Genomic DNA, 25,669 nt, shown 5'->3' with positions numbered 1-25,669 from the left:
ATCAGTGTCAGGCCCATAGATCTTAACAGCTCGTTTACAAAATAAGAAAAAAAACATAGATTTCTCTGGAAGAGGACATTGGATTATTGATATCAAGGTATCATTGTATTCGGCTTCCTATGACCTACATGCTCATTAAGATGACTTAGAAGGATCAATCCTACTGATAGATTCCCTTTAATTTTTCCACCTGTTATGCAGGTTCATAGACCTTAAGCAAACCTTTATTAGCCTATAGGAATGTAGCATGCAGCATGACAGGGAAGTGGGTTCAGCTATGGTTGCATGGTGTACTAACACGTGATTTTTATTCCAGGTATCTTGAGGTACAGAGTGGATTTTCAAGGAATGGAGTACCAAGGAACAGATGATGAATTCTTTGACCTGGATGACTACTAGGTAGTCGAGATGGGTCTGGCAAATTGTGCCTAACCCTCCAGCATCCAACCCAAGAAGATGATTTATGGTGGAAAATAAAAATGGTCCTTGCCTTAGAATTTGAACATTTCCAATACTTTGCCTATAAGCATTGGATAAGAAAAATGAAAACTTTTGTTTTTTCTTCTCTTTCTTTGTCATGATGGTAAACGCTGCTGCAAGGTTCCCTCATGCCACTTGGACATGTCTGACCGAATCCGTTTTTACTTACCAAGAAATCAGTTCATCTTGTATTTTAAGAAAATGTTTTCTTTCATTTTATCTTTATAGACAGGCAATTAGCTGGCTTCAGATATCCGTGCAATTCCAACACCCTTATGCTTACTTTTTATTTTATGTCAGGAGGACATGATATCCATTTATAATGTTTGATTTTTCAGAATAAAGAATGGATAAGTACACACTAAAACTATACAATGTATACAGCAGATTGCAGACGCTTACCAGTCCTGTTATAAGTTACATATGCTATGTAAGGTCTGTGCTAAAGCAGCTGAGGTCCATTTTTGTGGCTACCTGCTAGAACCATCACTGGACATGAAGGCACCAAGATGCAAGTACAAAGTTATGAAAGGATATGACATAACCTTATTACAGGGTCAGTTATGAAGATGATATATATCGTTGCATGATCCTGTAAAAACAGCACACAGCATGCATATAGTACCGCATACACTAATCACGCTTCCAGCAGCCAAGCATCTAATGAGTAACAAAGTAGGGGATGTGCGGGCGGTTGCTTTTCTTCACTGCCACTCAGTATCCTAATAAAAGTGGGCAATTGATATATGCAAAACACTTGACCTCCAAGTCTTTGAGTTGGTTTCTCAGTTTAATTTATTTTTTATTAAAGATGCTTTCCCAATATTACCAGCAATCATGAGTACAAGGTGCCTTGTTTCCATTTAAGTGGGGCTGCAGTTGCCAGCTCTGCGACTGATATTCAGCTGTCTTCATCAGTCCGATAGACTGTGGAAGCTTTGGTGGGTCCGAGTGCTCCACTACCGCCCCACTCAAATGGTGGACCTTGCACTTTTATCCTTGTGATTAGTCAGACCCTGCAATGAGGCTCTTTCCAGTTTATAGGTGATAAGTGCAGGTTATGTGAAAACCCCTCCTTGAAAGGGATTGTCTAGGCAAAAATAAAAATAAAATTTTCTCCACAAACAAAAAACCTCACCTCAAACTGATTGATACTCTCCTAACACACACCTTGATTCAGCGTAGGCTGCTCATTAGTCTCCATCGGAAGAGAAGTCACCGCTCCGCCTGACTACTGCAGCTATCGGGTGACTTCTGCAGCACATCACTGGATGGTTGTCGGAGGATGTGGTCATCAAAATTACCTGGCTTTTGCAGCCAATCACAAGCCGCTGTAGGACCGTAACATCTTCTCTTCAATGTCTTCGCTGGGTCCATGTGGGAACCGGTAGGCGAGTATCAATATAGTTTATTCTGTATAGATACTTGTCCTTGGAGTACTTTTTATTTTTGCCCAGACGGCCCCTTTTGTAATTTTTGACTTATTTTTCCCTTCCTCCAAATAGTTTCCTCTTAACAAGTCAGCAACAGTTCCACATACATGTTGTCATTTTTTTTTTTTTTTTTATTTTGATTTTCTCTATATGAAATGCTTGCAAAACAGCTTTTGTTCTTTCCATGTAGTTGGCTCATGTCTCTAAGGACGAAGTTTTATCCAAATCCCATAAATTACATCGACTCAAACAATTAAAATACCCAGACTAACATATGTTGAATGTTAATTACAGACGGTCCTACTTAATTTTCTAGTCCCGACTGCTTCCAAAATAAGTATATTGCCGTGTCTTGCTCTTTCAGAAATGACTGCATAACGCTGTTGTACATGGGCCTGTTATCACGTTTCTAAAAAAAAAAAAAAATGGATGTAAATTTGCTTTGATTTAGAAAGCTGGTCTACTTCAACCCTACAACTAACATGGTAGCTTTCTTCCTTTTTGCTATATTTGGAAATGATGCCAAATTTTTGTATTTCTTTAATGTGTTCTTTTCAGTGGCACATCATATACATATATGTACAAATAAAATGGGGTACAATTCTTAACCTTATATATCCTGAAATGAGTGTTCCCAAGCAGTAATAACTTGGTGTTGTGATGTACAGAAATGGAGAAAAGTATTAAACCATATTTAAGAATAGTGATGTTTCAGGGTTTTCAATTATGCTTTCTCAAACTTGGAAATCTTTAGAAACTTTGTAGTTATAGTAGTGGCCTTACAGTAAAAAATATACAGTATATATAAAAAATTTTCTGGTATAGATTAATTAAAAACAAACAGGCAATCTCCCCTTCCAGCACCTATCAATATCCTGCGCCGGCCGTTCCTTAAGGTCACCTCTGTTTTCAGAAGTCACAACACCAGTGCACCTATAATTGGCTGCAGTGGATTTGTGATGCAAGAGGGAAAAAAAAACTCTTTGGATGTTTCTGGAAGGTGGGTATGCCTTTTAATTGATTCATTCAAAAATTTGTCTAACAACCATTTTAACATTTTAAAAGGAGTTTATCAGAACAGAATGACTGTTCAAACGAAGTGCATTCACTCGGTGCACCCTTGGTGTGGCCAAACATTTAAGTGCACCTTCCCATATACTTCTTTTCCCTCTGTCCCAACGCCCACCTCTTTTTGACAATTTGGCTTTATAAAGCCAGAATATGCTGGAGATAGAAAGCAAGCAGGTGTGAGGGTGCAGTTAAAGGGCATTTTATTGTCATGGGATTTTACACATTACAATAACAAGCAAAGCAAAATTGTCTGGTTCGGCTGTAAAAGTGAGTTATTAAAGAATTACGACACTAAGGGGAGTTTCAGCATAGAATGACTGTTCAAACCAAGCAGAGGCACTCGGTGCGCCCTTGGTGTGGAGAAACATTTAAAGGACATCGCTCAGTAGTATCAACCCTCCTAAGTTGTCTATATGGGCAGGTCATAGAAAGTTGAATAAAATGATACAGTGCCTTGCGAAAGTATTTGGCTCCCTGGAACTTTTCAACCTTTTCCCACATATCATGCTTCACCAAAAATTTACATTTGGTATCTTTATATTTGAAGAATCAACAAGTGGAACCCAATTGTGAAGTTGAACGAAAATTTATTGGTTATTTTAAATATTTTTTTTCAAAAACTGAAAAGTGGGGCGTGCAATATTATTCGGCCCCTTTAACTTAATACTTTGTTGCGCCACCTTTTGCTGCGATTACAGCTGCAAGTCGCTTGGGGTATGTCTCTATCAGTTTTGTACATCGAGAGACTGAAATTCTTGCCCATTCTTCCTTGGCAAACAGCTCGAGCTCAGTGAGGTTTGATGGAGATCGTTTGTGAACAGCAGTTTTCAGCTCTTTCCACAGATTCTCGATTGGATTGAGGTCTGGACTTTGACTTGGCCATTCTAACACCTGGGTACGTTTATTTGTGAACCATTCCATTGTAGATTTTGCTTTATGTTTGGGATCATTGTCTTGTTGGAAGACAAATCTCCGTCCTAGTCTCAGGTCTTTTGCAGACTCCAACAGGTTTTCTTCAAGAATGGTCCTGTATTTGGCTCCATCCAGCTTCCCATCAATTTTAACCATCTTCCCTACTGAAGAAAACCAGGCCCAAACCATGATGCTGCCATCACCATGTTTGAAAGTGGGGATGGTGTGTTCAGGGTGTTGACCTGTGTTGCCTTGACGCCAAACATATTGTTCGGCATTGTTGCCAAAAAGTTCAGTTTTGGTTTCAACTGACCAGAGCACCTTCTTCCACATGTTTGGTGTGTCTCCCAGGTGGCTTGTTGCAAACTTTAAACAACACGTTTTATGGATATCTTTGAGAAATTGATTTCTTGTCACTCTTCTATAAAGGCCAGATTTATGCAGTGTACGACTGATTGTTGTCCTATGGACAGACTGTCCCACCTCAGTTGTAGATCTCTGCAGTTCATCCAGAGTGATCATGGGCCTCTTGGCTGCATCTCTGATCAGTCTTCTCCTTGTTAGAGATGAAAGTTTAGAGGGACCGCCGGGTCTTGGTAGATTTGCAGTGGTATGATACTCCTTCAATTTCAATATGATCGCTTGCACAGTGCTCCTTGGGATGTTTAACCCCTCTGTGACCTTTGACGTACTATCCCGTCGAGGTGACCTGGGCCTATCTGACCCTTGACGGGATAGTACGTCATAGCCGATCGGCCGCGCTCACGGGGGGAGCGCGGCCGATCGCGGCCGGGTGTCAGCTGCATATCGCAGCTGACATCCGGCACTATGTGCCAGGAGCGGTCACGGACCGCCCCCGGCACATTAACCCCCGGCACACCGCGATCAAACATGATCGCGATGTGCCGGCGATGCAGGGAAGCATCGCGCAGGGAGAGGGCTCCCTGCGGGCTTCCCTGAGCCCCCCGCAGCAACGCGATGTGATCGCGTTGCTGCGAGGGTCTTACCTCCCTCCCTGCCTGCTCCAGACCCGGATCCAAGATGGCCGCGGATCCGGGTCCTGCAGGGAGGGAGGTGGCTTCACAGAAGCCTGCTCAGAGCAGGCACTGTGAAGCAGCCTGCACTTCTCGCAGATCGGTGATCTGTCAGAGTGCTATGCAAACTGGCAGATCACCGATCTGTATTGTCCCCCCCTGGGGCAAAGTAAAAAAGTAAAAAAAAAATTTCCAAATGTGTAAAAAAAAATAAAAAAAAATATTCCAAAATAATGAAAAAAAAAAAAAACATTATTCCCATAAATACATTTCTTTACCTAAATATAAAAAAAACAAAACAATGAAAGTACACATATTTAGTATCGCCGCGTCCGTAACGACCCGACCTATAAAACTGGCCCACTCGTTAACCCCTTCAGTAAACACCGTAAGAAAAAAAAAAAAAAAACGAGGCAAAAAACAACGCTTTATTATCATACCGCCGAAAAAGTGGAATAACACGCGATCAAAAAGACAGATATAAATAACCATGGTACCGCTGAAAGCGTCATCTTGTCCCGCAAATAACGAGCCGCCATACAGCATCATCAGCAAAAAAATAAAAAAGTTATAGTCCTGAGAATAAAGCGATGCAAAAATAATTATTTTTTCCATAAAATAGTTTTTATCGTATAAAAGCGCCAAAACATAAAAAAAATAATATAAATGAGATATCGCTGTAATCGTACTGACCCGAAGAATAAAACTGCTTTATCAATTTTACCAAACGCGGAACGGTATAAACGCCTCCCCCAAAAGAAATTCATGAATAGCTGGTTTTTGGTCATTCTGCCTCACAAAAATCGGAATAAAAAGCGATCAAAAAATGTGACGTGCCCAAAAATGTTACCAATAAAAACGTCAACTCGTCCCGCAAAAAACAAGACCTCACATGACTCTGTGGACCAAAATATGGAAAATTTATAGCTCTCAAAATGTGGTAACGCAAAAAATATTTTTTGCAATAAAAAGCGTCTTTCAGTGTGTGACGGCTGCCAATCATAAAAATCCGCTAAAAAACCCGCTATAAAAGTAAATCAAACCCCCTTAGTTAGGGAAAAATAAAAAAAAAAGTATTTATTTCCATTTTCCCATTAGGGCTAGGGTTAGGGCTAGGGTTGGGGCTAGGGTTAAGGCTACAGTTAGGGTTGGGGCTAAAGTTAGGGTTAGGGTTGGGGCTAAAGTTACGGTTAGGGTTTAGATTACATTTACGGTTGGGAATAGGGTTGGGATTAGGGTTAGGGGTGTGTTTGGATTAGGGTTTCAGTTATAATTGGGGGGTTTCCACTGTTTCGGCACATCAGGGGCTCTCCAAACGCGACATGGCGTCCGATCTCAATTCCAGCCAATTCTGCGTTGAAAAAGTAAAACAGTGCTCCTTCCCTTCCGAGCTCTCCCGTGTGCCCAAACAGGGGTTTACCCCAACATATGGGGTATCAGCGTACTCAGGACAAATAGAACAACAACCTTTGGGGTCCAATTTCTCCTGTTACCCCTAGGAAAATACAAAACTGGGGGCTAAAAAATAATTTTTGTGGGAAAAAAAAGGATTTTTTATTTTCACGGCTCTGCGTTATAAACTGTAGTGAAACACTTGGGGGTTCAAAGTTCTTACAACACATCTAGATAAGTTCCTTGGGGGGTCTAGTTTCCAAAATGGGGTCACTTGTGCGGGGCTTCTACTGTTTAGGTACATTAGGGGCTCTGCAAACGCAATGTGACGCCTGCAGACCATTCCATCTAAGTCTGCATTCCAAATGGCGCTCCTTCCCTTCCGAGCCCTCCCATGCATCCAAACGGTGGTTCCCCCCACATATGGGGTATCAGCGCACTCAGGACAAATTGGACAACAACTTTTAGGGTCCAATTTCTCCTGTTACCCTCGGGAAAATACAAAACTGGGGGCTGAAAAATAATTTTTGTGGGAAAAAATTTTTGTTTTATTTTTACGGCTCTGCATTATAAACTTCTGTGAAGCCCTTGGTGGGTCAAAGCGCTCACCACACATCTAGATAAGTTCCTTAGGGGGTCTACTTTCCAACATGGTGTCACTTGTGGGGGATTTCTACTGTTTAAGTACATTAGGGGCTCTGCAAACGCAATGTGACGCCTGCAGACCATTCCATCTAAGTCTGCATTCCAAATGGCGCTCCTTCACTTCCGAGCCCTTCCATGCGTCCAAACGGTGGTTTCCCCCCACATATGGGGTATCAGCGCACTCAGGACAAATTGGACAACTTTTGGGGTCCAATTTCTCTTGTTACCCTCGGAAAAATACAAAACTGGGGACTGAAAAATAATTTTTGTGGGAAAAAATTTTTGTTTTATTTTTACGGCTCTGCATTATAAACTTCTGTGAAGCCCTTGATGGGTCAAAGCGCTCACCACACATCTAGATAAGTTCCTTAGGGGGTCTACTTTCCAACATGGTGTCACTTGTGGGGGGTTTCTACTGTTTAGGTACATTAGGGGCTCTGCAAACGCAATGTGACTCCTGCAGACCATTCCATCTAAGTCTGCATTCCAAATGGCGCTCCTTCACTTCCGAGCCCTTCCATGCGTCCAAACGGTGGTTTCCCCCCACATATGGGGTATCAGCGCACTCAGGACAAATTGGACAACAACTTTTGGGGTCCAATTTCTCCTGTTACCCTCGGGAAAATACAAAACTGGGGGCTGAAAAATAATTTTTGTGGGAAAAAATTTTTGTTTTATTTTTACGGCTCTGCATTATAAACTTCTGTGAAGCCCTTGGTGGGTCAAAGCGCTCATCACACATCTAGATAAGTTCCTTAGGGGGTCTACTTTCCAACATGGTGTCACTTGTGGGGGGTTTCTACTGTTTAGGTACATTAGGGGCTCTGCAAACGCAATGTGACGCCTGCAGACCATTCCATCTAAGTCTGCATTCCAAATGGCACTCCTTCCTTTCCGAGCCCTCCCATGCGCCCAAACAGTGGTTCTCCCCACATATGGTATATCATCGCATTCAGGACAACTTGGACAACAGATTTTGGGGTCCAATTTCTCCTGCTACCCTCGGGAAAATACAAAACTGGGGGCTAAAAAAATAATTTTTGTGGGAAAAAATTTTTGTTTTATTTTTACGGCTCTGCATTATTAACTTCTGTGAAGCCCTTGGTGGGTCAAAGCGCTCAAAACACATCTAGATAAGTTCCTTAGGGGGTCTACTTTCCAAAATGGTGTCACTTGTGGGGGGTTTCAATGTTTAGGCACATCAGTGGCTCTCCAAACGCAACATGGCGTCCCATCTCAATTCCTGTCAATTTTGCATTGAAAAGTCAAACGGTGCTACTTCCCTTCCGAGCTCTCCCATGCGCCCAAACAGTGGTTTATCGCCACATATGGGGTATCAGCGTACTCAGGACAAATTGTGCAACAACTGTTGGGGTCCAATTTCTTCTCTTACCCTTGGGAAAATAAAAAATTGGGGGCGAAAAATAATTTTTGTGAAAAAATATGATTTTTTATTTTTACGGTTCTGCATTATAAACTTCTGTGAAGTACTTGGTGGGTCAAAGTGCTCACCACACCTCTAGATAAGTTCCTTATGGGGTCTACTTTCCAAAATGGTATCACTTGTGGGGGGTTTCAATGTTTAGGCACATCAGGGGCTCCCCAAACGCAACATGGCGTCCCATCTCAATTCCAGTCAATTTTGCATTGAAAAGTCAAATGGCGCTCCTTCGCTTCCGAGCTCTGTCATGCGCCCAAACAGTGGTTTACCCCCACATATGGGGTATCGGCGTACTCAGGACAAATTGTACAACAAATTTTGGGGTCCATTTTCTCCTGTTACCCTTGGTAAAATAAAACAAATTGGAGCTGAAGTAAATTTTTTGTGAAAAAAAGTTAAATGTTCATTTTTATTTAAACATTCCAAAAATTCCTGTGAAGCACCAGAAGGGTTAATAAACTTCTTGAATATGGTTTTGAGCACCTTGAGGGGTGCAGTTTTTAGAATGGTGTCACACATGGGTATTTTCTATCATATAGACCCCTCAAAATGACTTCAAATGAGATGTGGTCCCTAAAAAAAAATGGTGTTGTAAAAATGAGAAATTGCTGGTCAACTTTTAACCCTTATAACTCCCTAACAAAAAAAAATGTTGGTTCCAAAATTGTGCTGATGTAAAGTAGGCATGTGGGAAATGTTACTTATTAAGTATTTTGCATGACATATCTCTGTGATTTAAGGGCATAAAAATTCAAAGTTGGAAAATTGCAAAATTTTCAAAATTTTCGCCAAATTTCCATTTTTTCTGCAAATAAACACAGGTAATATCAAAGAAATTTTACCACTATCATGAAGTACAATATGTTACGAGAAAACAATGTCAGAATCGCCAAGATCCGTTGAAGCGTTCCAGAGTTATAACCTCATAAAGGGACAGTGGTCAGAATTGTAAAAATTGGCCCGGTCATTAACGTGCAAACCACCCTTGGGGGTGAAGGGGTTAAAGTTTTGGAAATTATTTGTATCCAAATCTGGCTTTAAACTTCTCCACAACAGTATCACGGACCTGCCTGTTGGGTTCCTTGGTCTTCATGATGCTCTCTGTGCTTCACACAGAACCCTGACACTATCACAGTGCAGGAGCATTTATACGGAGACTTGATTACACACAGGTGGATTATATTTATCCTCATTAGGCATTTAGGACAACATTGGCTCATTCAGAGATCCACAATGAACTTCTGGAGTGAGATTGCTGCACTGAAAGTAAAGCACGCTCCACTTTTCAGTTTTTGAATTTCCACAAAAATTTAAAATAACCAATAAATTTCATTCAACAACCCATTGTGTTTCACTTGTTGATTCTTCATCAAAAATTTACATTTGGTATCTTTGTTTGAAGCATGATATGTGGGAAAAGGTTGAAAAGTTCCAGGGAGCTGAATACTTTCGCAAGGCACTGTATCTTGACACCTGTAATCTGAGGTCTTATTCCAGAGAAATCCACTTTTTTCTTATATGTAAATGAGCTGTTAAAGGGTGTGGCCGGACCCTCATCTGCATGACAATCTGCCTCCTTTCTATAGGTGAACCAGACTTTTGGGCTTTGCTTATTGTCCTGTGTAAAAACTCTTAGCTAATCATGCTTTGACACACTACTGATGCTTACCAACATGAGTGACTGCACCTTAGCTGGTGAGAATTGGATTGATTTAGGGTATGTGCACACGTTGCGGATTTGCAGCAGTTTTCCCTGAGTTTACAGTACCATGTAAACCTATGGAAAACAAAATCCGCAGTAAAAAAAATGGGCGGAAATGCTGTGTTGTTTATTCCGCAGCATGTCAGTTCTTTGTGCGGATTCCGCAGCGGTTTACACCTGCTCCATATTAGGAAACTGCAGGTGTTAAACCGCAGGTGGAATCTGCAAAAAAAATTGCGGTAATTCTGCAGGTGGAATCCGCAGTGTGGTTTACCTGCGGATTTACCAAAATCAGTCTGGAAAAATCCACACCACTTTCCGCAAAGTCTGCATGTGGCCTAAAATCTCTAAAGTTATACATTTTGTGTGGTTGATATTGCTGCCGATTTTAACACCTTTTATATATTCATCCAAACGCAGCCACAACACAAAATAAGTATTCATTCCCGAAGACCTCTTCTGCATAGTTATCCGTATCAGCATCCCAGAAGCATCTAGCTGCCATTTTCACTCCTTCTCCTCTCTGCTCACCCATAACAACTTGGACCACCATTTTATATCTGTCAAAACCCATGTCTTTGAGCTTTTCTTTTATTGTCTCTGACAAGCCTGTGTCTGTGTAATCAGGAGATGTGCTGCCCGGGAGCAATGATACTCTACACACACAGCACAATTGTTTTAGCAATTGTTCTGTGGACAATGATCGGCTTGTACATAGGAGATCAGTTGTGTAATGGCGGCAGTCAGCAGGTTTAGGATGGCCGCAGTACGGGACTGTATACGATCTGTGCTGAAAGAAGAACTTAAAAGTAAATTATATTCCTGAAGAGATTCCGCAACTGACTCGCTCCTTGTCAGAGACAATAAAAGAAAAGCTCAAAGACATGGGTTTTGACTGATATAAAATGGTGGTCCAAGTTGTTATTGGTGAGCAGAGAGGAGGAGTGAAAATTACCGCTAGATGCTTCTGGGATGCTGATACTGCTAACTATGCAGAAGAGGTCTTCATGAATGAATACTTATTTTGTGTTGCGGCTGCGTTTGGATGTTTCTATTACTAAGAAGATGTACTGTACAATTTACATATATTACAAATATTCCAAGAAGTCAAGAAATGGAGAGTGGTTTTCCATTGTAAATATCTTTTATATATTCAAGCGCTTCAAGAGAAAGATGGATGTGAACGGCACTGAATGCTATACTTCACATAGAGATATATAGGTATACTCGATCCTTTGTAGATCAGGACGTTCAGAGGTTAGCTACTGACATGGGTGGTGCACAACTTATAAAATTGAAAGTCCATGAAGTAAATGAGAGAAGAAAAAGTGGCACTCATCCTTCTGTGCAGTATAAGTTGTCCTTTATTTTCGATTAGCAGATTACAGACATTTTCTGCGGCGGCTGGTGAGGAGAGGGGTGCGGGGAGTGAACGACTGGACGATGTCCGTTTCACGCTCTTGCGCTTCTACGGATCCATGTGTCTTCTCTCATTTATCTTTTATATATTGCCTATATATCCATATGTATGGATTGTTCCTTGCTTCTATTCATTCACCCAAGCGAAGGCTAGTGAGTATAAATTACATTTCAAACTTTATCTTGTGACGCGCTACAATGCAGAAGTCCTGCATTGAATTAGATTGGCAATCTGACTTTAAAATGTTCACGTCCTAAAGGGACTACACTTTTTTAATGTAAAAACACGAGAATTTATTTAATCCGTATATTTTATATATAATTAATAAATATATATTTCACACTTGGTACCTGTGAACCCACAACAAGCCTTTTTTGAAGGTGAGAAATATGGAGCCAGTGTCTTTACGTCTGAAGCAATTTTGAACTTGGGTGCTTCAGTGCCCCTTCACCACCCCACCACAACAGAAAGCAGGATTTGTAAGCGTCACTGAAAAAAGAAAAAAAAAAGTTAGAAATTTTCAAATATCAACAATATAACACCTTAACTTTAAAGGGGGTCTCTGAATAGTCAAGCATGCCATTCATAATATCAATAACAAATATTTGGCCAATAAGTGACGTCTTAACACTGTCTGGATCCTTTGCTTTATAACACATTAATAAACCGCATCTAATGGAGACTGGACCGTTTATCAACAAAGAATATTTATTACCAGTCAACAGTTATACGATTACCACACTAATACCGGCTGCAATAATGGCACACAATACTAATACACAATTAAATGCTCGATTGCCTAATTATATTTCCTTACCCCGTGTGAAGATCGGAGATTGTGGGTTGTAATAATCACCTAGGTAGGTTAGCAATGCAACTATTTTTTTTTTATTATTATTATTCCTTACATCCATGGTCTTACAGCAATTCCGGGTCGATGATCACAATGCAATGGCTCCATTCTGTAATATCCCATCGTGGGGCCAATTCTTCCAGTGCATTCATATCAGGTGATAACTTTTGTATCTCCTGCCAGTCTAGTCTATAGTCACAGTCAATGCTGCATACCACAAAGGTAGCACATATCTCCCATTCCAGCTGGCAACAGAGTTCCTCATGTCAAGACGATAGAGATCACGACTGTGGTACATCCAGGTCCTTCTCACAAAATTAGGGGGAGTGCGGACATGGTGGAAGTGAGCAGGGAAGGACAACAGCTGTTTCGCGCTATACCAGCGCTTCTACAGGACCTCCCCCGAGCCGTGCATTTACTCTAATGGAATTCGTATCTTCAATAAAGGAATGAACCACGCCACCTGGTGAGTGCTGCCGCAATTTTTTTCTCTTTGCATATACATTGTTAAGAAAAGGCCATTCAAAAATTTGAGGGAGATTCACCAGGAATGGACTGCTGCTGGAGTCATTGCTTCAAGAGCCACCACACAGAGACGTATCCAGGACATTGGCTAAAAGTGTCACATTCCTTGTGTCAAGCCACTCATGACTAATAGACAATGCCAGAAGTGTCTTTCCTGGGCCAAGGAGAAAAGGAACTTGATTGTTGCTCAGTGGTCCAAGGTGTTGTTTTCAGATGAAAGTACATTTTGCATTTCCTTCGGAAATCAAGGTCCCAGAGTCTGGAGGAAGAGTGGAGAGGCACACAATCCAAGATGCTTGAGGTCTAGTGTGGTTTCCACAATCAGTGATGGTTTGGGGAACCATGTGATCTGCTGGTGTAGGTCCACTGTGTCTTATCAAGACCAAAGTCTTTATGCACTTCATGCTTCCCTCTGCCGACAAGCTTTTTGGAGATGGAAATTTCATTCTCCAGCAGGACTTGGCACCTGTGCATACTGCCAAAAGTACCAATACCTGGTTTAAAAACAACAGTATCATTGTGCTTGATTGTCCAGCAAACTCGACTGACCTTAACCCCATTGTCAAGAGGAAGATGAACTGAAGGCTGCTATCAAATCACCGTGGGCTTCCGTAACACCTGAGAAGTGCCACAGGCTGATCGCCTCCATGCCACACTGCATTGATGCAGTAATTGATGCAAAAGGAACCCTGACCAAGTATTGTTTGCAATGACTCTAATATATGAGTTTCACTTTTTGCATTGAAGAACTGAAATAAATTAACTTTTTAATGATATTCTAATTTTATGAGAAGCACCTGAATATCAAGCTCCAGCCAGCAACCAAATATTGTATAGTCCCAACTGGGTTTCTCCAAATGTGCTTGTGGGTTTAGTGAAAGGCAGAGGAGCAGACCTGTATTCCCCCACGTCCACAGCAGCACAATATGGTTTACCATGCCCCTGCGCACTAACGGGACAATGTGGAATATTTAATGATTTTTAGTAGTACCACCCCCTCATCTCCCCCAAGATAAAGGGGGAAGTATCCCACAAGCCATCAGTTTGTACTTTGTACCCGTGCTTGCTGGAATCTTTTTGCGTCCCTCCCTACCCCCTTGCTTATCCAGGTTTTTAGTCTGCTCCATGTGTGCTGCTGCCATGCCAGTACCATTGCTGAGAGTGCTCTTCGAGGTGAAGTAGCTACTTCTTGTCAGCATTTTCCATCTACCATTTTCTTGGGATCCACGGTGTCTCTATGGGTGCTGCCATGTTTTTGGTGGTTTGCTGCTGTGATTGGCAGATTTCATCATGGGGTGGGGGAAGGTCCTTTTCCTTTTTAAGTGTTTTTTCAGCTTGCAGGCTTGTGGTTGCGGCAAATCAAAGCTTTTTATCTAACTTGTCTTATAGCTTGCTATCCAGTATGTCATCTCGGGATTCTGCCGGTTGCTCCTCTGGCGGCAAAAAAGCGCCCTCCAAAAGACATCACCTGGAGTGTGCTTCCTGCGGTCTTCTCCCAGATGGTTGGACTGGGACCATGTGCAATATCTGTGTTCCTAGTTTGGAGGAACCCACGATTAGAGATAATAATAATTTTTATTTATATAGCGCCAACATATTCCGCAGCACTTTACAATTAAGCGGGGACATGTACAGACAATAAATTCAATACAAGTTAAGACAATTTAAACAGGGACATTAGGGGTGATGTCCCTGCTCGCAAGCTTACACTCTACAAGGAAATGGGGGGACACAATAGGTGAAAAGTGCTTGTTATTTCAGGTCTGGCAAGTATAATAAATAAGGATTTTCATATAAAGCTGCATGATCTGGTAATCAGCCCGTGTGTTTAAGTGCAATAGTCAAGTATCAAGTGCAGTTATGTGCATGGAGGATGTGGAGACAGATGAATAGCAGTGTGCAGATTCAGAATAATATTTGGAAGGAGGGAACAGGGCAAAGTTAGTTTACTGAGTAGTTGATGCGGTAGGCTTGTTTGAAGAGATGGGTTTTTAAAGCGCGCTTGAATAGGTCATGACTAGGTATCAGTCTGATCATCTGGGAAAGTGCATTCCCGAGAGCTGGCGCAGCACGAGAGAAGTCTTTGAGACTGAGGTGCTTGGTTCGGATTACGGGGGATGTTAGTCTTAGGTCATTTGTAGAATGGAGGGCACGTGTGGGGCGATAGACAGAGAGGAGATATGAGGCGGTGCAGAACTGTGTAGAGCTTTGTGGGTGACAGATGAGTTTATACTGGACCCTGTAGCAAATTGGTAGCCAGTGTAATGACTGGCACAAGATGGAGGCATCGGTGAAGCGGCTGGACAGAAATATGACCCTGGATGCCGCATTCAAGATAGATTGGAGAGGAGAAAGTTTGGTAAGTGTATAGAGACCAATCAGAAGAGAGTTGCAGTAGTCCAGACGAGAATGAATAAGAGCGACAGTAAGAGTCTTAGCAGTTTCAAAGGTGAGAAAAGGTCAGATTCTGGAGATGTTTTTAAGATGCAGGTGATGAGCGAGTGAGTGATCTGATATAGGGAGTAAAGGAAAGTTCCATGTCGAATATGACCCCAAGACAGCGGGCATGCTGTTTGGGAGTTATGGTTGAACCCTCCAGGGTAATTTCGATGTTGGGAAGAGTGCGGTTAGTAGAAGGGAGAAACACAAGAAGTTCCGTTTTGGAGAGATTTAGTTTCAGCTAGAGGGAGGACATGATGTTAGAGACAGCAGACATACAATCCTTGGTATTGTGAATTAGGGTAGGCGTGATGTCAGGGGAAGAAGTGCATAATTGGGTGTCGTCAGCATAGAGATGATACTGGAACCCAAACCTGCTGATTGTTTGTCCAATAGGGGCAGTGTATAGAGAGAAAAGGAGGGGGCCTTGGACTGAGCCCTGCAGAACCCCAATAGTAATGGGACAAGGAGAGGAAGATGAGCTGGCAAAGATACAGTGAAGGAGCAGTCAGAGAGGTAGGAGGAGAACCAGGAGAGGGCTGTGCCTTGAGGCCTATAGAGCGGAGCATAGTGAGAAGGAGCTGGTGATCCACAGTGTCAAATGCAGCAGAGACATCCAGGAGAATCAGCAGGGAGCAATGACCTTTGGATTTAGCTGTTATTAGATTATTAGAGACTTTAGTGAGGGCAGTTTCAGTGGAGTGTAAAGAACGGAAACCAGATTGTAAGGGGTCAAGAAGAGAGTTATCCGAGAGATAGCGGATTAGACGGGAGTGGACCAAGCATTCCAGGAGTTGATGGAAAGGTTAGAGACAGGTCTGTAGTTAGCAGTGCAGTTCTGGTCCAAGGATGGCTTTTTAAGTAAAGGGGTTATGATTGCATGTTTAAATGAAGGAAAGATACCTGAAGAAAGAGAGAGGTTAAATATTTTAGTCAGGTGAGTGTTGACCACTGGTGAGAGGTACTGCAGGAGATGTGAAGGAATGGGGTCACTTTTGCAGGTTGTAGGCCGAGCAGAAGCGAGGAGCTTGGAAACTTCTCCTGAAACAGGCTCAAAGATGTCTAGTGAGCTTGAGGTGCGGCAGGGAAGGGGATCCAGGCACTGAGGAGATTGGGCTGAGATATCCTGATGGATGTGGTTGATTTTTTCTAGGAAATATGTGGCCAGATCCTCACTGCTGAGGTTGGTGATGGGGGCCTGTACTTTAGGTTTCAAAAAGTCATTTTGGGTTGTTGGATAATGAGGTGATGAGGGTGGTGAAGTAGGATTGTTTGGCCAGATGAAGGGCAGAGTTATAGGTTTTGAGCATGAACTTATAGTGGATGAAGTCTTCAGCTAAGAGAGATTTTCTCCACTGCCGCTCTGCACACCTTGAGCAACGCTGAAGAAAGCGTGTTTGTATAGTGTGCTGGGCTGCCATTGTCTGTGTCGGGTCTTTCTGCGTGTAGAAGGTGCTGCTTCATATAGGGCATTCTTCAGTGTATTATTGAAGTGTGACAATGCTAAGTCTGGACAGGAGAGGGAGGAGATGGGGCTAAAGATATGTGGAGATTGTCCATAAGCTGCTGGGTATTAATGGTACGTGTATTCCGATAAGTGTGGTAAGTGGGGGGGGGTCCCGAGTGAGGAGACAATTCTTGACAGAGAAGGAAAGAGGGTTGTTGTCCGAGAGCGGGAGAGTGGAGTTAGTAAAGTTGTGCAGCAAGCCGAGACAGGAGAAAATCAGGTCCAGAGTATTCCCGTCCTCATGCGTAGGAGAATTAGTAAACTGTGAGAGGCCGAATGAAGAAGTTAGAGAAAGAAGATGAGACAAATTGGGAGAGGGGATCATTGATGGGGATGTTAAAGTCTTCCATGATGAGAGCGGGGATGTCACAGGATAGAAAGTGAATAAGCCAGGTGGCAAAGTGGACTAGAAACTGGCAGGAGGAGCCTGGAGGGCGATAAACAACCGCCACTCGCAACGAGAAGGGCTTAAAGAGTCTGACGGCGTGGACTTCAAAGGAAGGAAATGTAAGTGAGGGAACCGGGGGGATGACCTGGAAAGCACATTGTGCTGAAAGGAGCAAACCAACATCTCCATCCTGTCTGTCTGTGGTCATCTGGGTAAAAGTCCTAATTGCTGGCTCCGCAAGGTCTAGTCCCTTACTTTCCAGTGCTCAGAAACATGCCCTTTGCTCTCCCTCTCCTCAGGGAAATGACTCCCAGTCTGAGGACCTTATGGTCATTGATGAGATCAGAGCTTCATCGTCGGATTCTGAGGAAGAATTGTCTAGGAAAACCTACTTTCCAGTGGAAAAGGTTTATTAAATCTGTGCAGAAGGATCATCACCCGTCGGAGCTGCCTACCACTTCTAAAGTGCCTAGGGCCTTTAGTGTGGATGATAAGGTCATGTACCATATGAAGGGTGAATGGCAGAGACCAGAGAAGGCACAGTTTCTATCTAAATGGTTTAAAATGCTCTACCCCCTGTATGAGTCTTAGTCTAAGGACTGGGCATCTCCCCCTAAGGTGGATACAGCAATCGCTAAATTGTCCAGAAAGATTATTGTCCCTTCCAAAGATGCTGCAAGTCTTAAAGATCCTATGGACCGCAGAATTGACATCTCCTTGAGAGCTTATTCCTCGGCAGTTGCACAGTCCTCCATTGGGATCTCAGTCCATGAAACATCTAGGGCCCTTAGACAGTGGCTAGCCAGACTGGAGGAGGATATTGAGTCTGGGGTCTCCAGACAGGATCTACTTAAGGGGTTTATGTGTATAAACCTAGCTGTGGATTTCCTGTGTGAATCTTCGGAACAGATGATACAGTTGGCAGCTAGGACCATGGCCCTTTGCACTGTTGGGAGGAGAGCATTGTGCTTAAGCCATGGTCAGGTGACGTACCTTCCAAATACCATCTCTGTAATCTGGAATATTCTCCAGGAAGGTTGTTCGAACAGAAGTTGGATTCAATTATGGAGGACCTAGCCGATAATAAAGGCAAGTCACTTCCTTAACCCCTTCATGACCCAGCCTATTTTGGCCTTAATGACCTTGCCGTTTTTTGCAATTCTGACCAGTGTCCCTTTATGAGGTAATAACTCAGGAACGCTTCAACGGATCCTAGCGATTCTGAGATTGTTTTTTCGTGACATATTGGGCTTCATGTTAGTGGTAAATTTAGGTCGATATTTCTGAGTTTATTTGTGAAAAAAATGGAAATTTGGCGAAAATTTTGAAAATTTTGCAATTTTCACATTTTGAATTTTTATTCTGTTAAACCAGAGAGTTATGTGACACAAAATAGTTAATAAATAACATTTCCCACATGTCTACTTTACATCAGCACAATTTTGGAAACATTTTTTTTTTTTTGCTAGGAAGTTATAAGGGTTAAAATTTGACCAGTGATTTCTCATTTTTACAACAAAATTTACAAAACCATTTTTTTTAGGGACCACCTCACATTTGAAGTCATTTTGAGGGTTCTATATGGCTGAAAATACCCAAAAGTGACACCATTCTAAAAACTGCACCCCTCAAGGTGCTCAAAACCACATTCAAGAAGTTTATTAACCCTTCAGGTGTTTCACAGCAGCAAAAGCAACATGGAAGTAAAAAATGAACATTTAACTTTTTAGTCACAAAAATGATATTTTAGCAACAATTTTTTTATATTCCCAAGGGTAAAAGGAGAAACTGGGCCACGGACGTTGTTGTCCAATTTGTTATGAGTACGCTGATACCTCATATGTGGGTGTACCACTGTTTGGGCGCACGGCAGGGCTCGGAAGGGAAGGAGCGCCATTTGACTTTTTGAATGAAAAATTGGCTCCAATCTTGAGCCCCCGTGTGCCTAAACATTGGAGCTCCCCCACAAGTGACCCCATTTTGGAAACTAGACCCCCAAAGGAACTTATCTAGAAGCATAGTGAGCACTTTAAGCCCCCAGGTGCTTCACAAATTGATCCGTAAAAATGAAAAAGTACTTTTTTTTCACAAAAAAATTATTTTAGCCTCAATTTTTTCATTTTCACATGGGCAATAGGATAAAATGGATCCTAAATTTTGTTGGGCAATTTCTCCTGAGTACACCAATACCTCACATGTGGGGGTAAACCACTGTTTGGGCACATGGTAAGGCTCGGAAGGGAAGGAGCGCCATTTGACTTTTTGAATGAAAAATTATCTCCATCGTTAGCGGACACCATGTCGCGTTTGGAAAGCCCCTGTGTGCCTAAACATTGGAGCTCCTCCACAAGTGACCCCATTTTGGAAACTAGACCCCCCAAGGAACTCATCTAGAGGCATAGTGAGCACTTTAATCCCCCAGGTGCTTCACAAATTGATCCGCAAAAATGAAAAAGTACTTTTTTTTCACACAAAATTTCTTTTAGCCTCAATTCTTTTATTTTCACATGGGCAACAGGATAAAATGGATCCTAAAATTTGTTGGGCAATTTCTCCTGAGTATGCCGATACCTCATATGTGGGGGTAAACCACTGTTTGGGTGCACGGCAAGGCTCGGAAGGGGAGGCGTGCCATTTGACTTTTTGAATGGAAAATTAGCTCCAATCGTTAGCGGACACCATGTCGCATTTGGAGAGCCCCTGTGTGCCTAAACATTGGAGCTCCCCCACAAGTGACCCCATTTTGGAAACTAGACCCCCCAAGGAACTTATCTAGATGCATAGTTGCACTTATAACCCCCAGGTGCTTCACAGAAGTTTATAAGCAGAGCCGTGAAAATAAAAAAATAATTTTTCTTTCCTCAAAAATGATTTTTAGCCCAGAATTTTTTATTTTCCCAAGGGTAATAGGAGAAATTGGACCCCAAATGTTGTTGTCCAGTTTGTTCTGAGTACGATGATACCCCATATGTGGGGGTAAACCACTGTTTGGGCGCACGGCAGGGCTCGGAAGGGAAGGCACGCCATTTGGCTTTTTGAATGGAAAATTAGCTCCAATCATTAGCGGACACCATGTCGCGTTTGGAAAGCCCCTGTGTGCCTAAACATTGGAGCTCCCGCACAAGTGACCCCATTTTGGAAACTAGACCTCCCAAGGAACTAATCTAGATGTGTGGTGAGCACTTTGAACCCCCAAGTGCTTCACAGAAGTTTATAACGCAGAGCCATGAAAATAAAAAATAATTTTTCTTTTCTCAAAAATGATTTTTTAGCCCACAATTTTTTATTTTCCCAAGGGTAACAGGAGAAATTGGACCCCAAAAGTTGTTGTCCAGTTTCTCCTGAGTATGCTGATACCCCATATGTGGGGGTAAACCACTGTTTTGGCACACGTCGGGGTTCGGAATGGAAGTAGTGATGTTTTGAAATGCAGACTTTGATGGAATGCTCTGCGGGCATCAGGTTGCGTTTGCAGAGCCCCTGATGTGCCTAAACAGTAGGAACTCCCCACAAGTGACTCCATTTTGGAAACTAGACCCCCAAGGGAACTTATCTAGATGTGTGGTGAGCACTTTGAACCCCCAAGTGCTTCACAGAAGTTTATAACGCAGAGCCATGAAAATAAAAGATAATTTTTCTTTTCTCAAAAATGATTTTTTAGCCCACAATTTTTTATTTTTCCAAGGATAACAGGAGAAATTGGACCCCAAAAGTTGTTGTCCAGTTTCTCCTGAGTATGCTGATACCCCATATGTGGGGGTAAACCACTGTTTTGGCACACGTCGGGGTTCGGAATGGAAGTAGTGACGTTTTGAAATGCAGACTTTGATGGAATGCTCTGCGGGCATCAGGTTGCGTTTGCAGAGCCCCTGATGTGCCTAAACAGTAGGAACTCCCCACAAGTGACTCCATTTTGGAAACTAGACCCCCAAGGGAACTTATCTAGATGTGTGGTGAGCACTTTCAACCCCCAAGTGCTTCACAGAAGTTTATAACGCAGAGCCGTGAAAATAATAAATGTGTTTCCTTTCCTCAAAAATATTTTTTTAGCCCAGAATTTTTTATTTTTGCAAGAGTAACAGGAGAAAATCATTTTTCTTTCCTCAAAAAAGATGTTTTAGCAAGCAATTTTTTATTTTCACAAGGGTAACAGGAGAATTTGGACCCCAATATTTGTTGCCCAGTTTGTTGTGAGTACGCTGATACCCCATATGTGGGGGTAAACCACTGTTTGGGCACACGTCAGGGCTCGGAAGGGAAGTAGTGACATTTGAAATGCAGACTTTGATGGAATGGTCTGCGGGCGTCACATTGCATTTGCAGAGCCCCTGATGTGCCTAAACAGTAGAAACACCCCACAAGTGACCCCATTTTGGAAACTAGACCCCCGAAGGAACTTATCTAGATGTGTGGTGAGCACTTTCAACCCCCAAGTGCTTCACAGAAGTTTATAACGCAGAGCCGTGAAAATAAAAAATAATTGTTCTTTCCTCAAAAATTATGTTTTAGCAAGTAATTTTTTATTTTTGAAAGGGTAACAGGAGAAATTGGACCCCAACAGTTGTTGCCCAGTTTGTCCTGAGTACGCTGGTACCCCAAATGTGGGGGTAAACCACTGTTTGGGCGCACGTCGGGGCTTGGAAGGGCGGGAGCACCATTTGACTTTTTGAACTCAAGATTGGCTGGAATCAATGGTGGTGCCATGTTGCGTTTGGAGACCCCTGATGTGCCTAAACAGTGGAAACCCCTCAATTCTAATTTCAACACTAACCCCAACACACCCCTAATCCTAATCCCAACTGTAGCCATAACCCTAATCACAACCCTAACCCCAACACACCCCTAACCACAACCCTAACCACAACACACCCGTAACCCTAATTCCAACCCTAACCCTAATCCTAACCCTAATCCCAACCGTAACCCTAATCCCAACCCTAACCACAACTGTAACCCCAACACACCCCTAACCCTATCCGTAACCCTAACCACAAGCCTAATCTTAACCCTATTTCAAACCCTAGCCCTAATTCCAACCCTAACTCTAATTCCAACCCTAACCCTAAGGCTATGTGCCCACGTTGCGGATTCGTGTGAGATTTTTCCGCACGATTTTTGAAAAATCTGCAGATAAAAGGCACTGCGTTTTACCTGCGGATTTACAGCAGATTTCCAGTGTTTTTTTGTGCGGATTTCACCTGCGGATTCCTATTGAGGAACAGGTGTAAAACGCTGCGGAATCCGCACAAAGAATTGACATGCTGCGGAAAATACAACGCAGCGTTTCTGCACGGAATTTTCCGCACCATGGGCACAGCGGATTTGGTTTTCCATAGGTGTACATGGTACTGTAAACCTGATGGAAAACTGCTTCGAATTCGCAGCGGCCAATCCGCTGCAGATCCGTGGCCAATCCGCTGCGGATCCGCGGCCAATCCGCTGCGGATCCGCTGCCAATCCGCTGCGGATCCGCGGCCCATCCGCTGCGGATCCGCTGCCAATCCGCTGCGGATCCGCTGCGGATCCGCTGCCATTCTGCTGTGGATCCGCTGCCAATCCGCTGCGGATCCGCGGCCAATCCACGGCCAATCCGCTGCGGATCCGCGGCCAATCCGCTGCGGATCCGCTGCCAATCCGCTGCGGATCCGCGGCCCGTACGCTGCGGATCCGCTGCCAATCCGCTGCGGATCCGCGGCCAATCCGCTGCGGATCTGCTGCCATTCCGCTGCGGATCCGCGGCCAATCCGCTGCGGATCCGCGGCCAATCTGCTGCGGATCCGCGGCCATTCCGCTGCGGATCCGCTGCCAATCCGCTGTGGATCCGCGGCCAATCCGCTGTGGATCCGCTGCGGATCCGCAGCCAAATCCGCACTGTGTGCACATGCCATAACCCTACCCCTAACCCTACCCCTAGTTCTAACCCTAGTTCTAACTCTAACCCTAGTGGAAAAAGAAAAAAATATATTTTCTTTATTTTATTATTGTCCCTACCTATGGGGGTGATAAAAAGGGGGGGTTTATTTATTATTTTTTTATTTTGATCGCTGCGATAGAACCTACCACAGCGATCAAAATGTACTTGTAATGAATCTGCCGGCTGGCAGATTCGGCGGGCGCACTGCGCATGCGCCCGCCAATTTCCAAGATGGCGGCGCCCATGGAGAAGACGGCTGGACACCGGGAGGGACATCGAAGCTAGGTAAGTATGGGGGGGTGGGATCGGAACACGGGGGGGGGATCGGAGGACCGGGGGAGCGGACAAGAGGACCGGGGGAGCAGACAGGAGGGAGGAGGGGAGCGGACAGGAGATCGGGGCAGAAAGGACGACTGGGGGGGCGATCGGTGGGGTGGGGGGGGCAGATCGGGGTCTCCAGCCATTGCAGATGCTATTGCAGCATCGGCCATGGCTGGATTGTAATATTTCACCATTTTCATAGGTGAAATATTACAAATCGCTCTGATTGGTTGTTTCACTTTCAACAGCCAATCAGAGCGATCGTAGCCACGGGGGGGTGAAGCCACCCCCCCTGGGCTGAAGTACCACTCCCCCTGTCTCTGCAGATCGGGTGAAAATGGAGTTAACCCTTTCACCCGATCTGCAGGGATGCGATCTTTCCATGACGCCACATAGGCGTCATGAGTCGGATTGGCACAGGTTTTCATGACGCCTACGTGGCGTCAAAGGTCGGGAAGGGGTTAAAGACGGTCCTTTTGTGCCTTCGCCTCATCCTGTTGGGATCAAGTCCATACTTCACCCCCTAGATTTAGAGTAAGATATAAGTATGGTGGAAGAAAAGGGGAAACCGCATCTTCCCATGTGGGAACTTATAGGAATCCCAGAGCAACCAAAAAAGACTTCTGACGGCAAAATGTTGCCGGTGGGGGGAAGATTAACACTTTTCTTGCAAAACTGGAAAGATTTAATAAAGGACACCTGGGTGATCAAAATTATGGAGAATGGTTATATGATTATTTTAATTTCTTATCCCCAAGAATGATATTCGGTGTCCAGTACTCTTTCTTTCTCCAGGCAGAAAGTTCTAGAGAAAGAGATACAGAATTTAATTCTGCTTTCAGCCTTGGAACCTGTTCCACAGCATCCCAGGTTGGAAGAGGTGTATACTCTCCTGTCTATCTAGTTCCAAAACCATCAGACAAGTGGCGTCTGATAATCAATCTAAGGTACCTAAATCAGTTCATTCAAAAGAAAAAGTTCAGGATGGAAACTATCAGGTCCATCAGATTCATTCTGGAGAGAGGCGATCTTATGGCATCCATAGATCTGAAGGATGCATATTTTCATATGCCAATTTTTCCCTCACACAGAAGATACTTAAGAATCGCAGTCACCCTCAATGAAAACTTTAGACACTTCCAGTTATGTCTTCACCAAGGTGGTATTGGCAATAATGTCCAGGCTCCGTATTCAGGGGATAAGAATAATTCCATATCTGGACAATTGGCTGATTCTTGCAGCATCCCGCCCTCTCCTTCTGGAGCACTTATAGATTACCCTGGACCTTCTTACAGACCTTGGCTGGATAATAAATATGGATAAGTCGGATCTGTGCCTAGACACCTCCAAAACATTCCTGGGGTTTGTAATCAACTCTCTAGAGATGAATTTGTATCTCTCACCGGACGTGTATTCTCAACGGAACACAATTTCTCTCACGGAGCCTCAAGGTCACGATAAGGATTCTCATGAGGTTCTTAGGGGTATTAACTTCCACTGTAAATGCTGTTCCTTGGGCCTTAGCCCACCTGAGAACTCTTCAGATGGACAGAAGTCTTTCCAACTTGGATGCCATGCAAGTCCTTTCCACGGCAACAACACAAACCCTCTCTTGGTGGCAACAGGCTCTGGATAGCATGAGTCTGGTAGAACGAACCTGGATAATTCTATCGACAGACACCTCAGGAGCAGGTTAGGGAGCCCACTTAGGAAGCAGTACCATTGCAGGAGCTTGGTCTAGTACCGAATGCCTCCTGGCTTCCAATATAAAAGAGCTAAGAGCTATTTACCTTGCTCTTCAAAACTGCACAGATAGCCTGAGAGGTCAAGCGGTGATGGTCTGCACCAATAACATGGCGTGTTTATGTACATAAACAAGCAGGGCGGCACAAGATCTCCCTCTCTCATGGCAGAGGTAGCTCGAATTCTCCAGTGGGCAGAGTCAACGGTAACCAGGTTATCGGCTACCCATTTCCGAGGGAAGCAGAATTCTATTTATTCCGGGGAATGGTCACTGAATCCAGAGGTGTTCAGACTGATTTCACTAAGGTGTGGTCACCCAGAAATTGACATGATGGCGACCAGGGAGAATGCCAAGAATGTGAATTTCTTTTCCCTATATCTGGAGGACAACCCAATGGCAGTAGATGCCATGACAATCCCATGGAGTTTCAGATTGGCTTATATTTATC

General features: G+C 43.5%; 1 protein-coding gene across 1 annotated transcript in view; it reads left to right on the top strand.

Moving 5' to 3' along the window:
* Window positions 1-2,616, top strand: part of ETF1 (eukaryotic translation termination factor 1) — a 65,152-nt gene extending 62,536 nt beyond the window's left edge. Inside the window, exon 11 of the mRNA XM_077266083.1 lies at window positions 317-2,616. Coding sequence (XP_077122198.1) covers window positions 317-399 — 83 coding nt within the window. The 3' untranslated portion in view covers window positions 400-2,616. The remainder of the gene's footprint in view (window positions 1-316) is intronic.
* Window positions 2,617-25,669: the final 23,053 nt, after the last annotated feature.

This window comes from Ranitomeya variabilis, chromosome 5 (assembly GCF_051348905.1).
Source record: "Ranitomeya variabilis isolate aRanVar5 chromosome 5, aRanVar5.hap1, whole genome shotgun sequence".
Taxonomy (NCBI): Eukaryota; Metazoa; Chordata; class Amphibia; order Anura; family Dendrobatidae; genus Ranitomeya; species Ranitomeya variabilis.
Note: the sequence above shows the minus strand (reverse complement) of the source record. Positions and strands in the feature narration are given on the sequence as shown.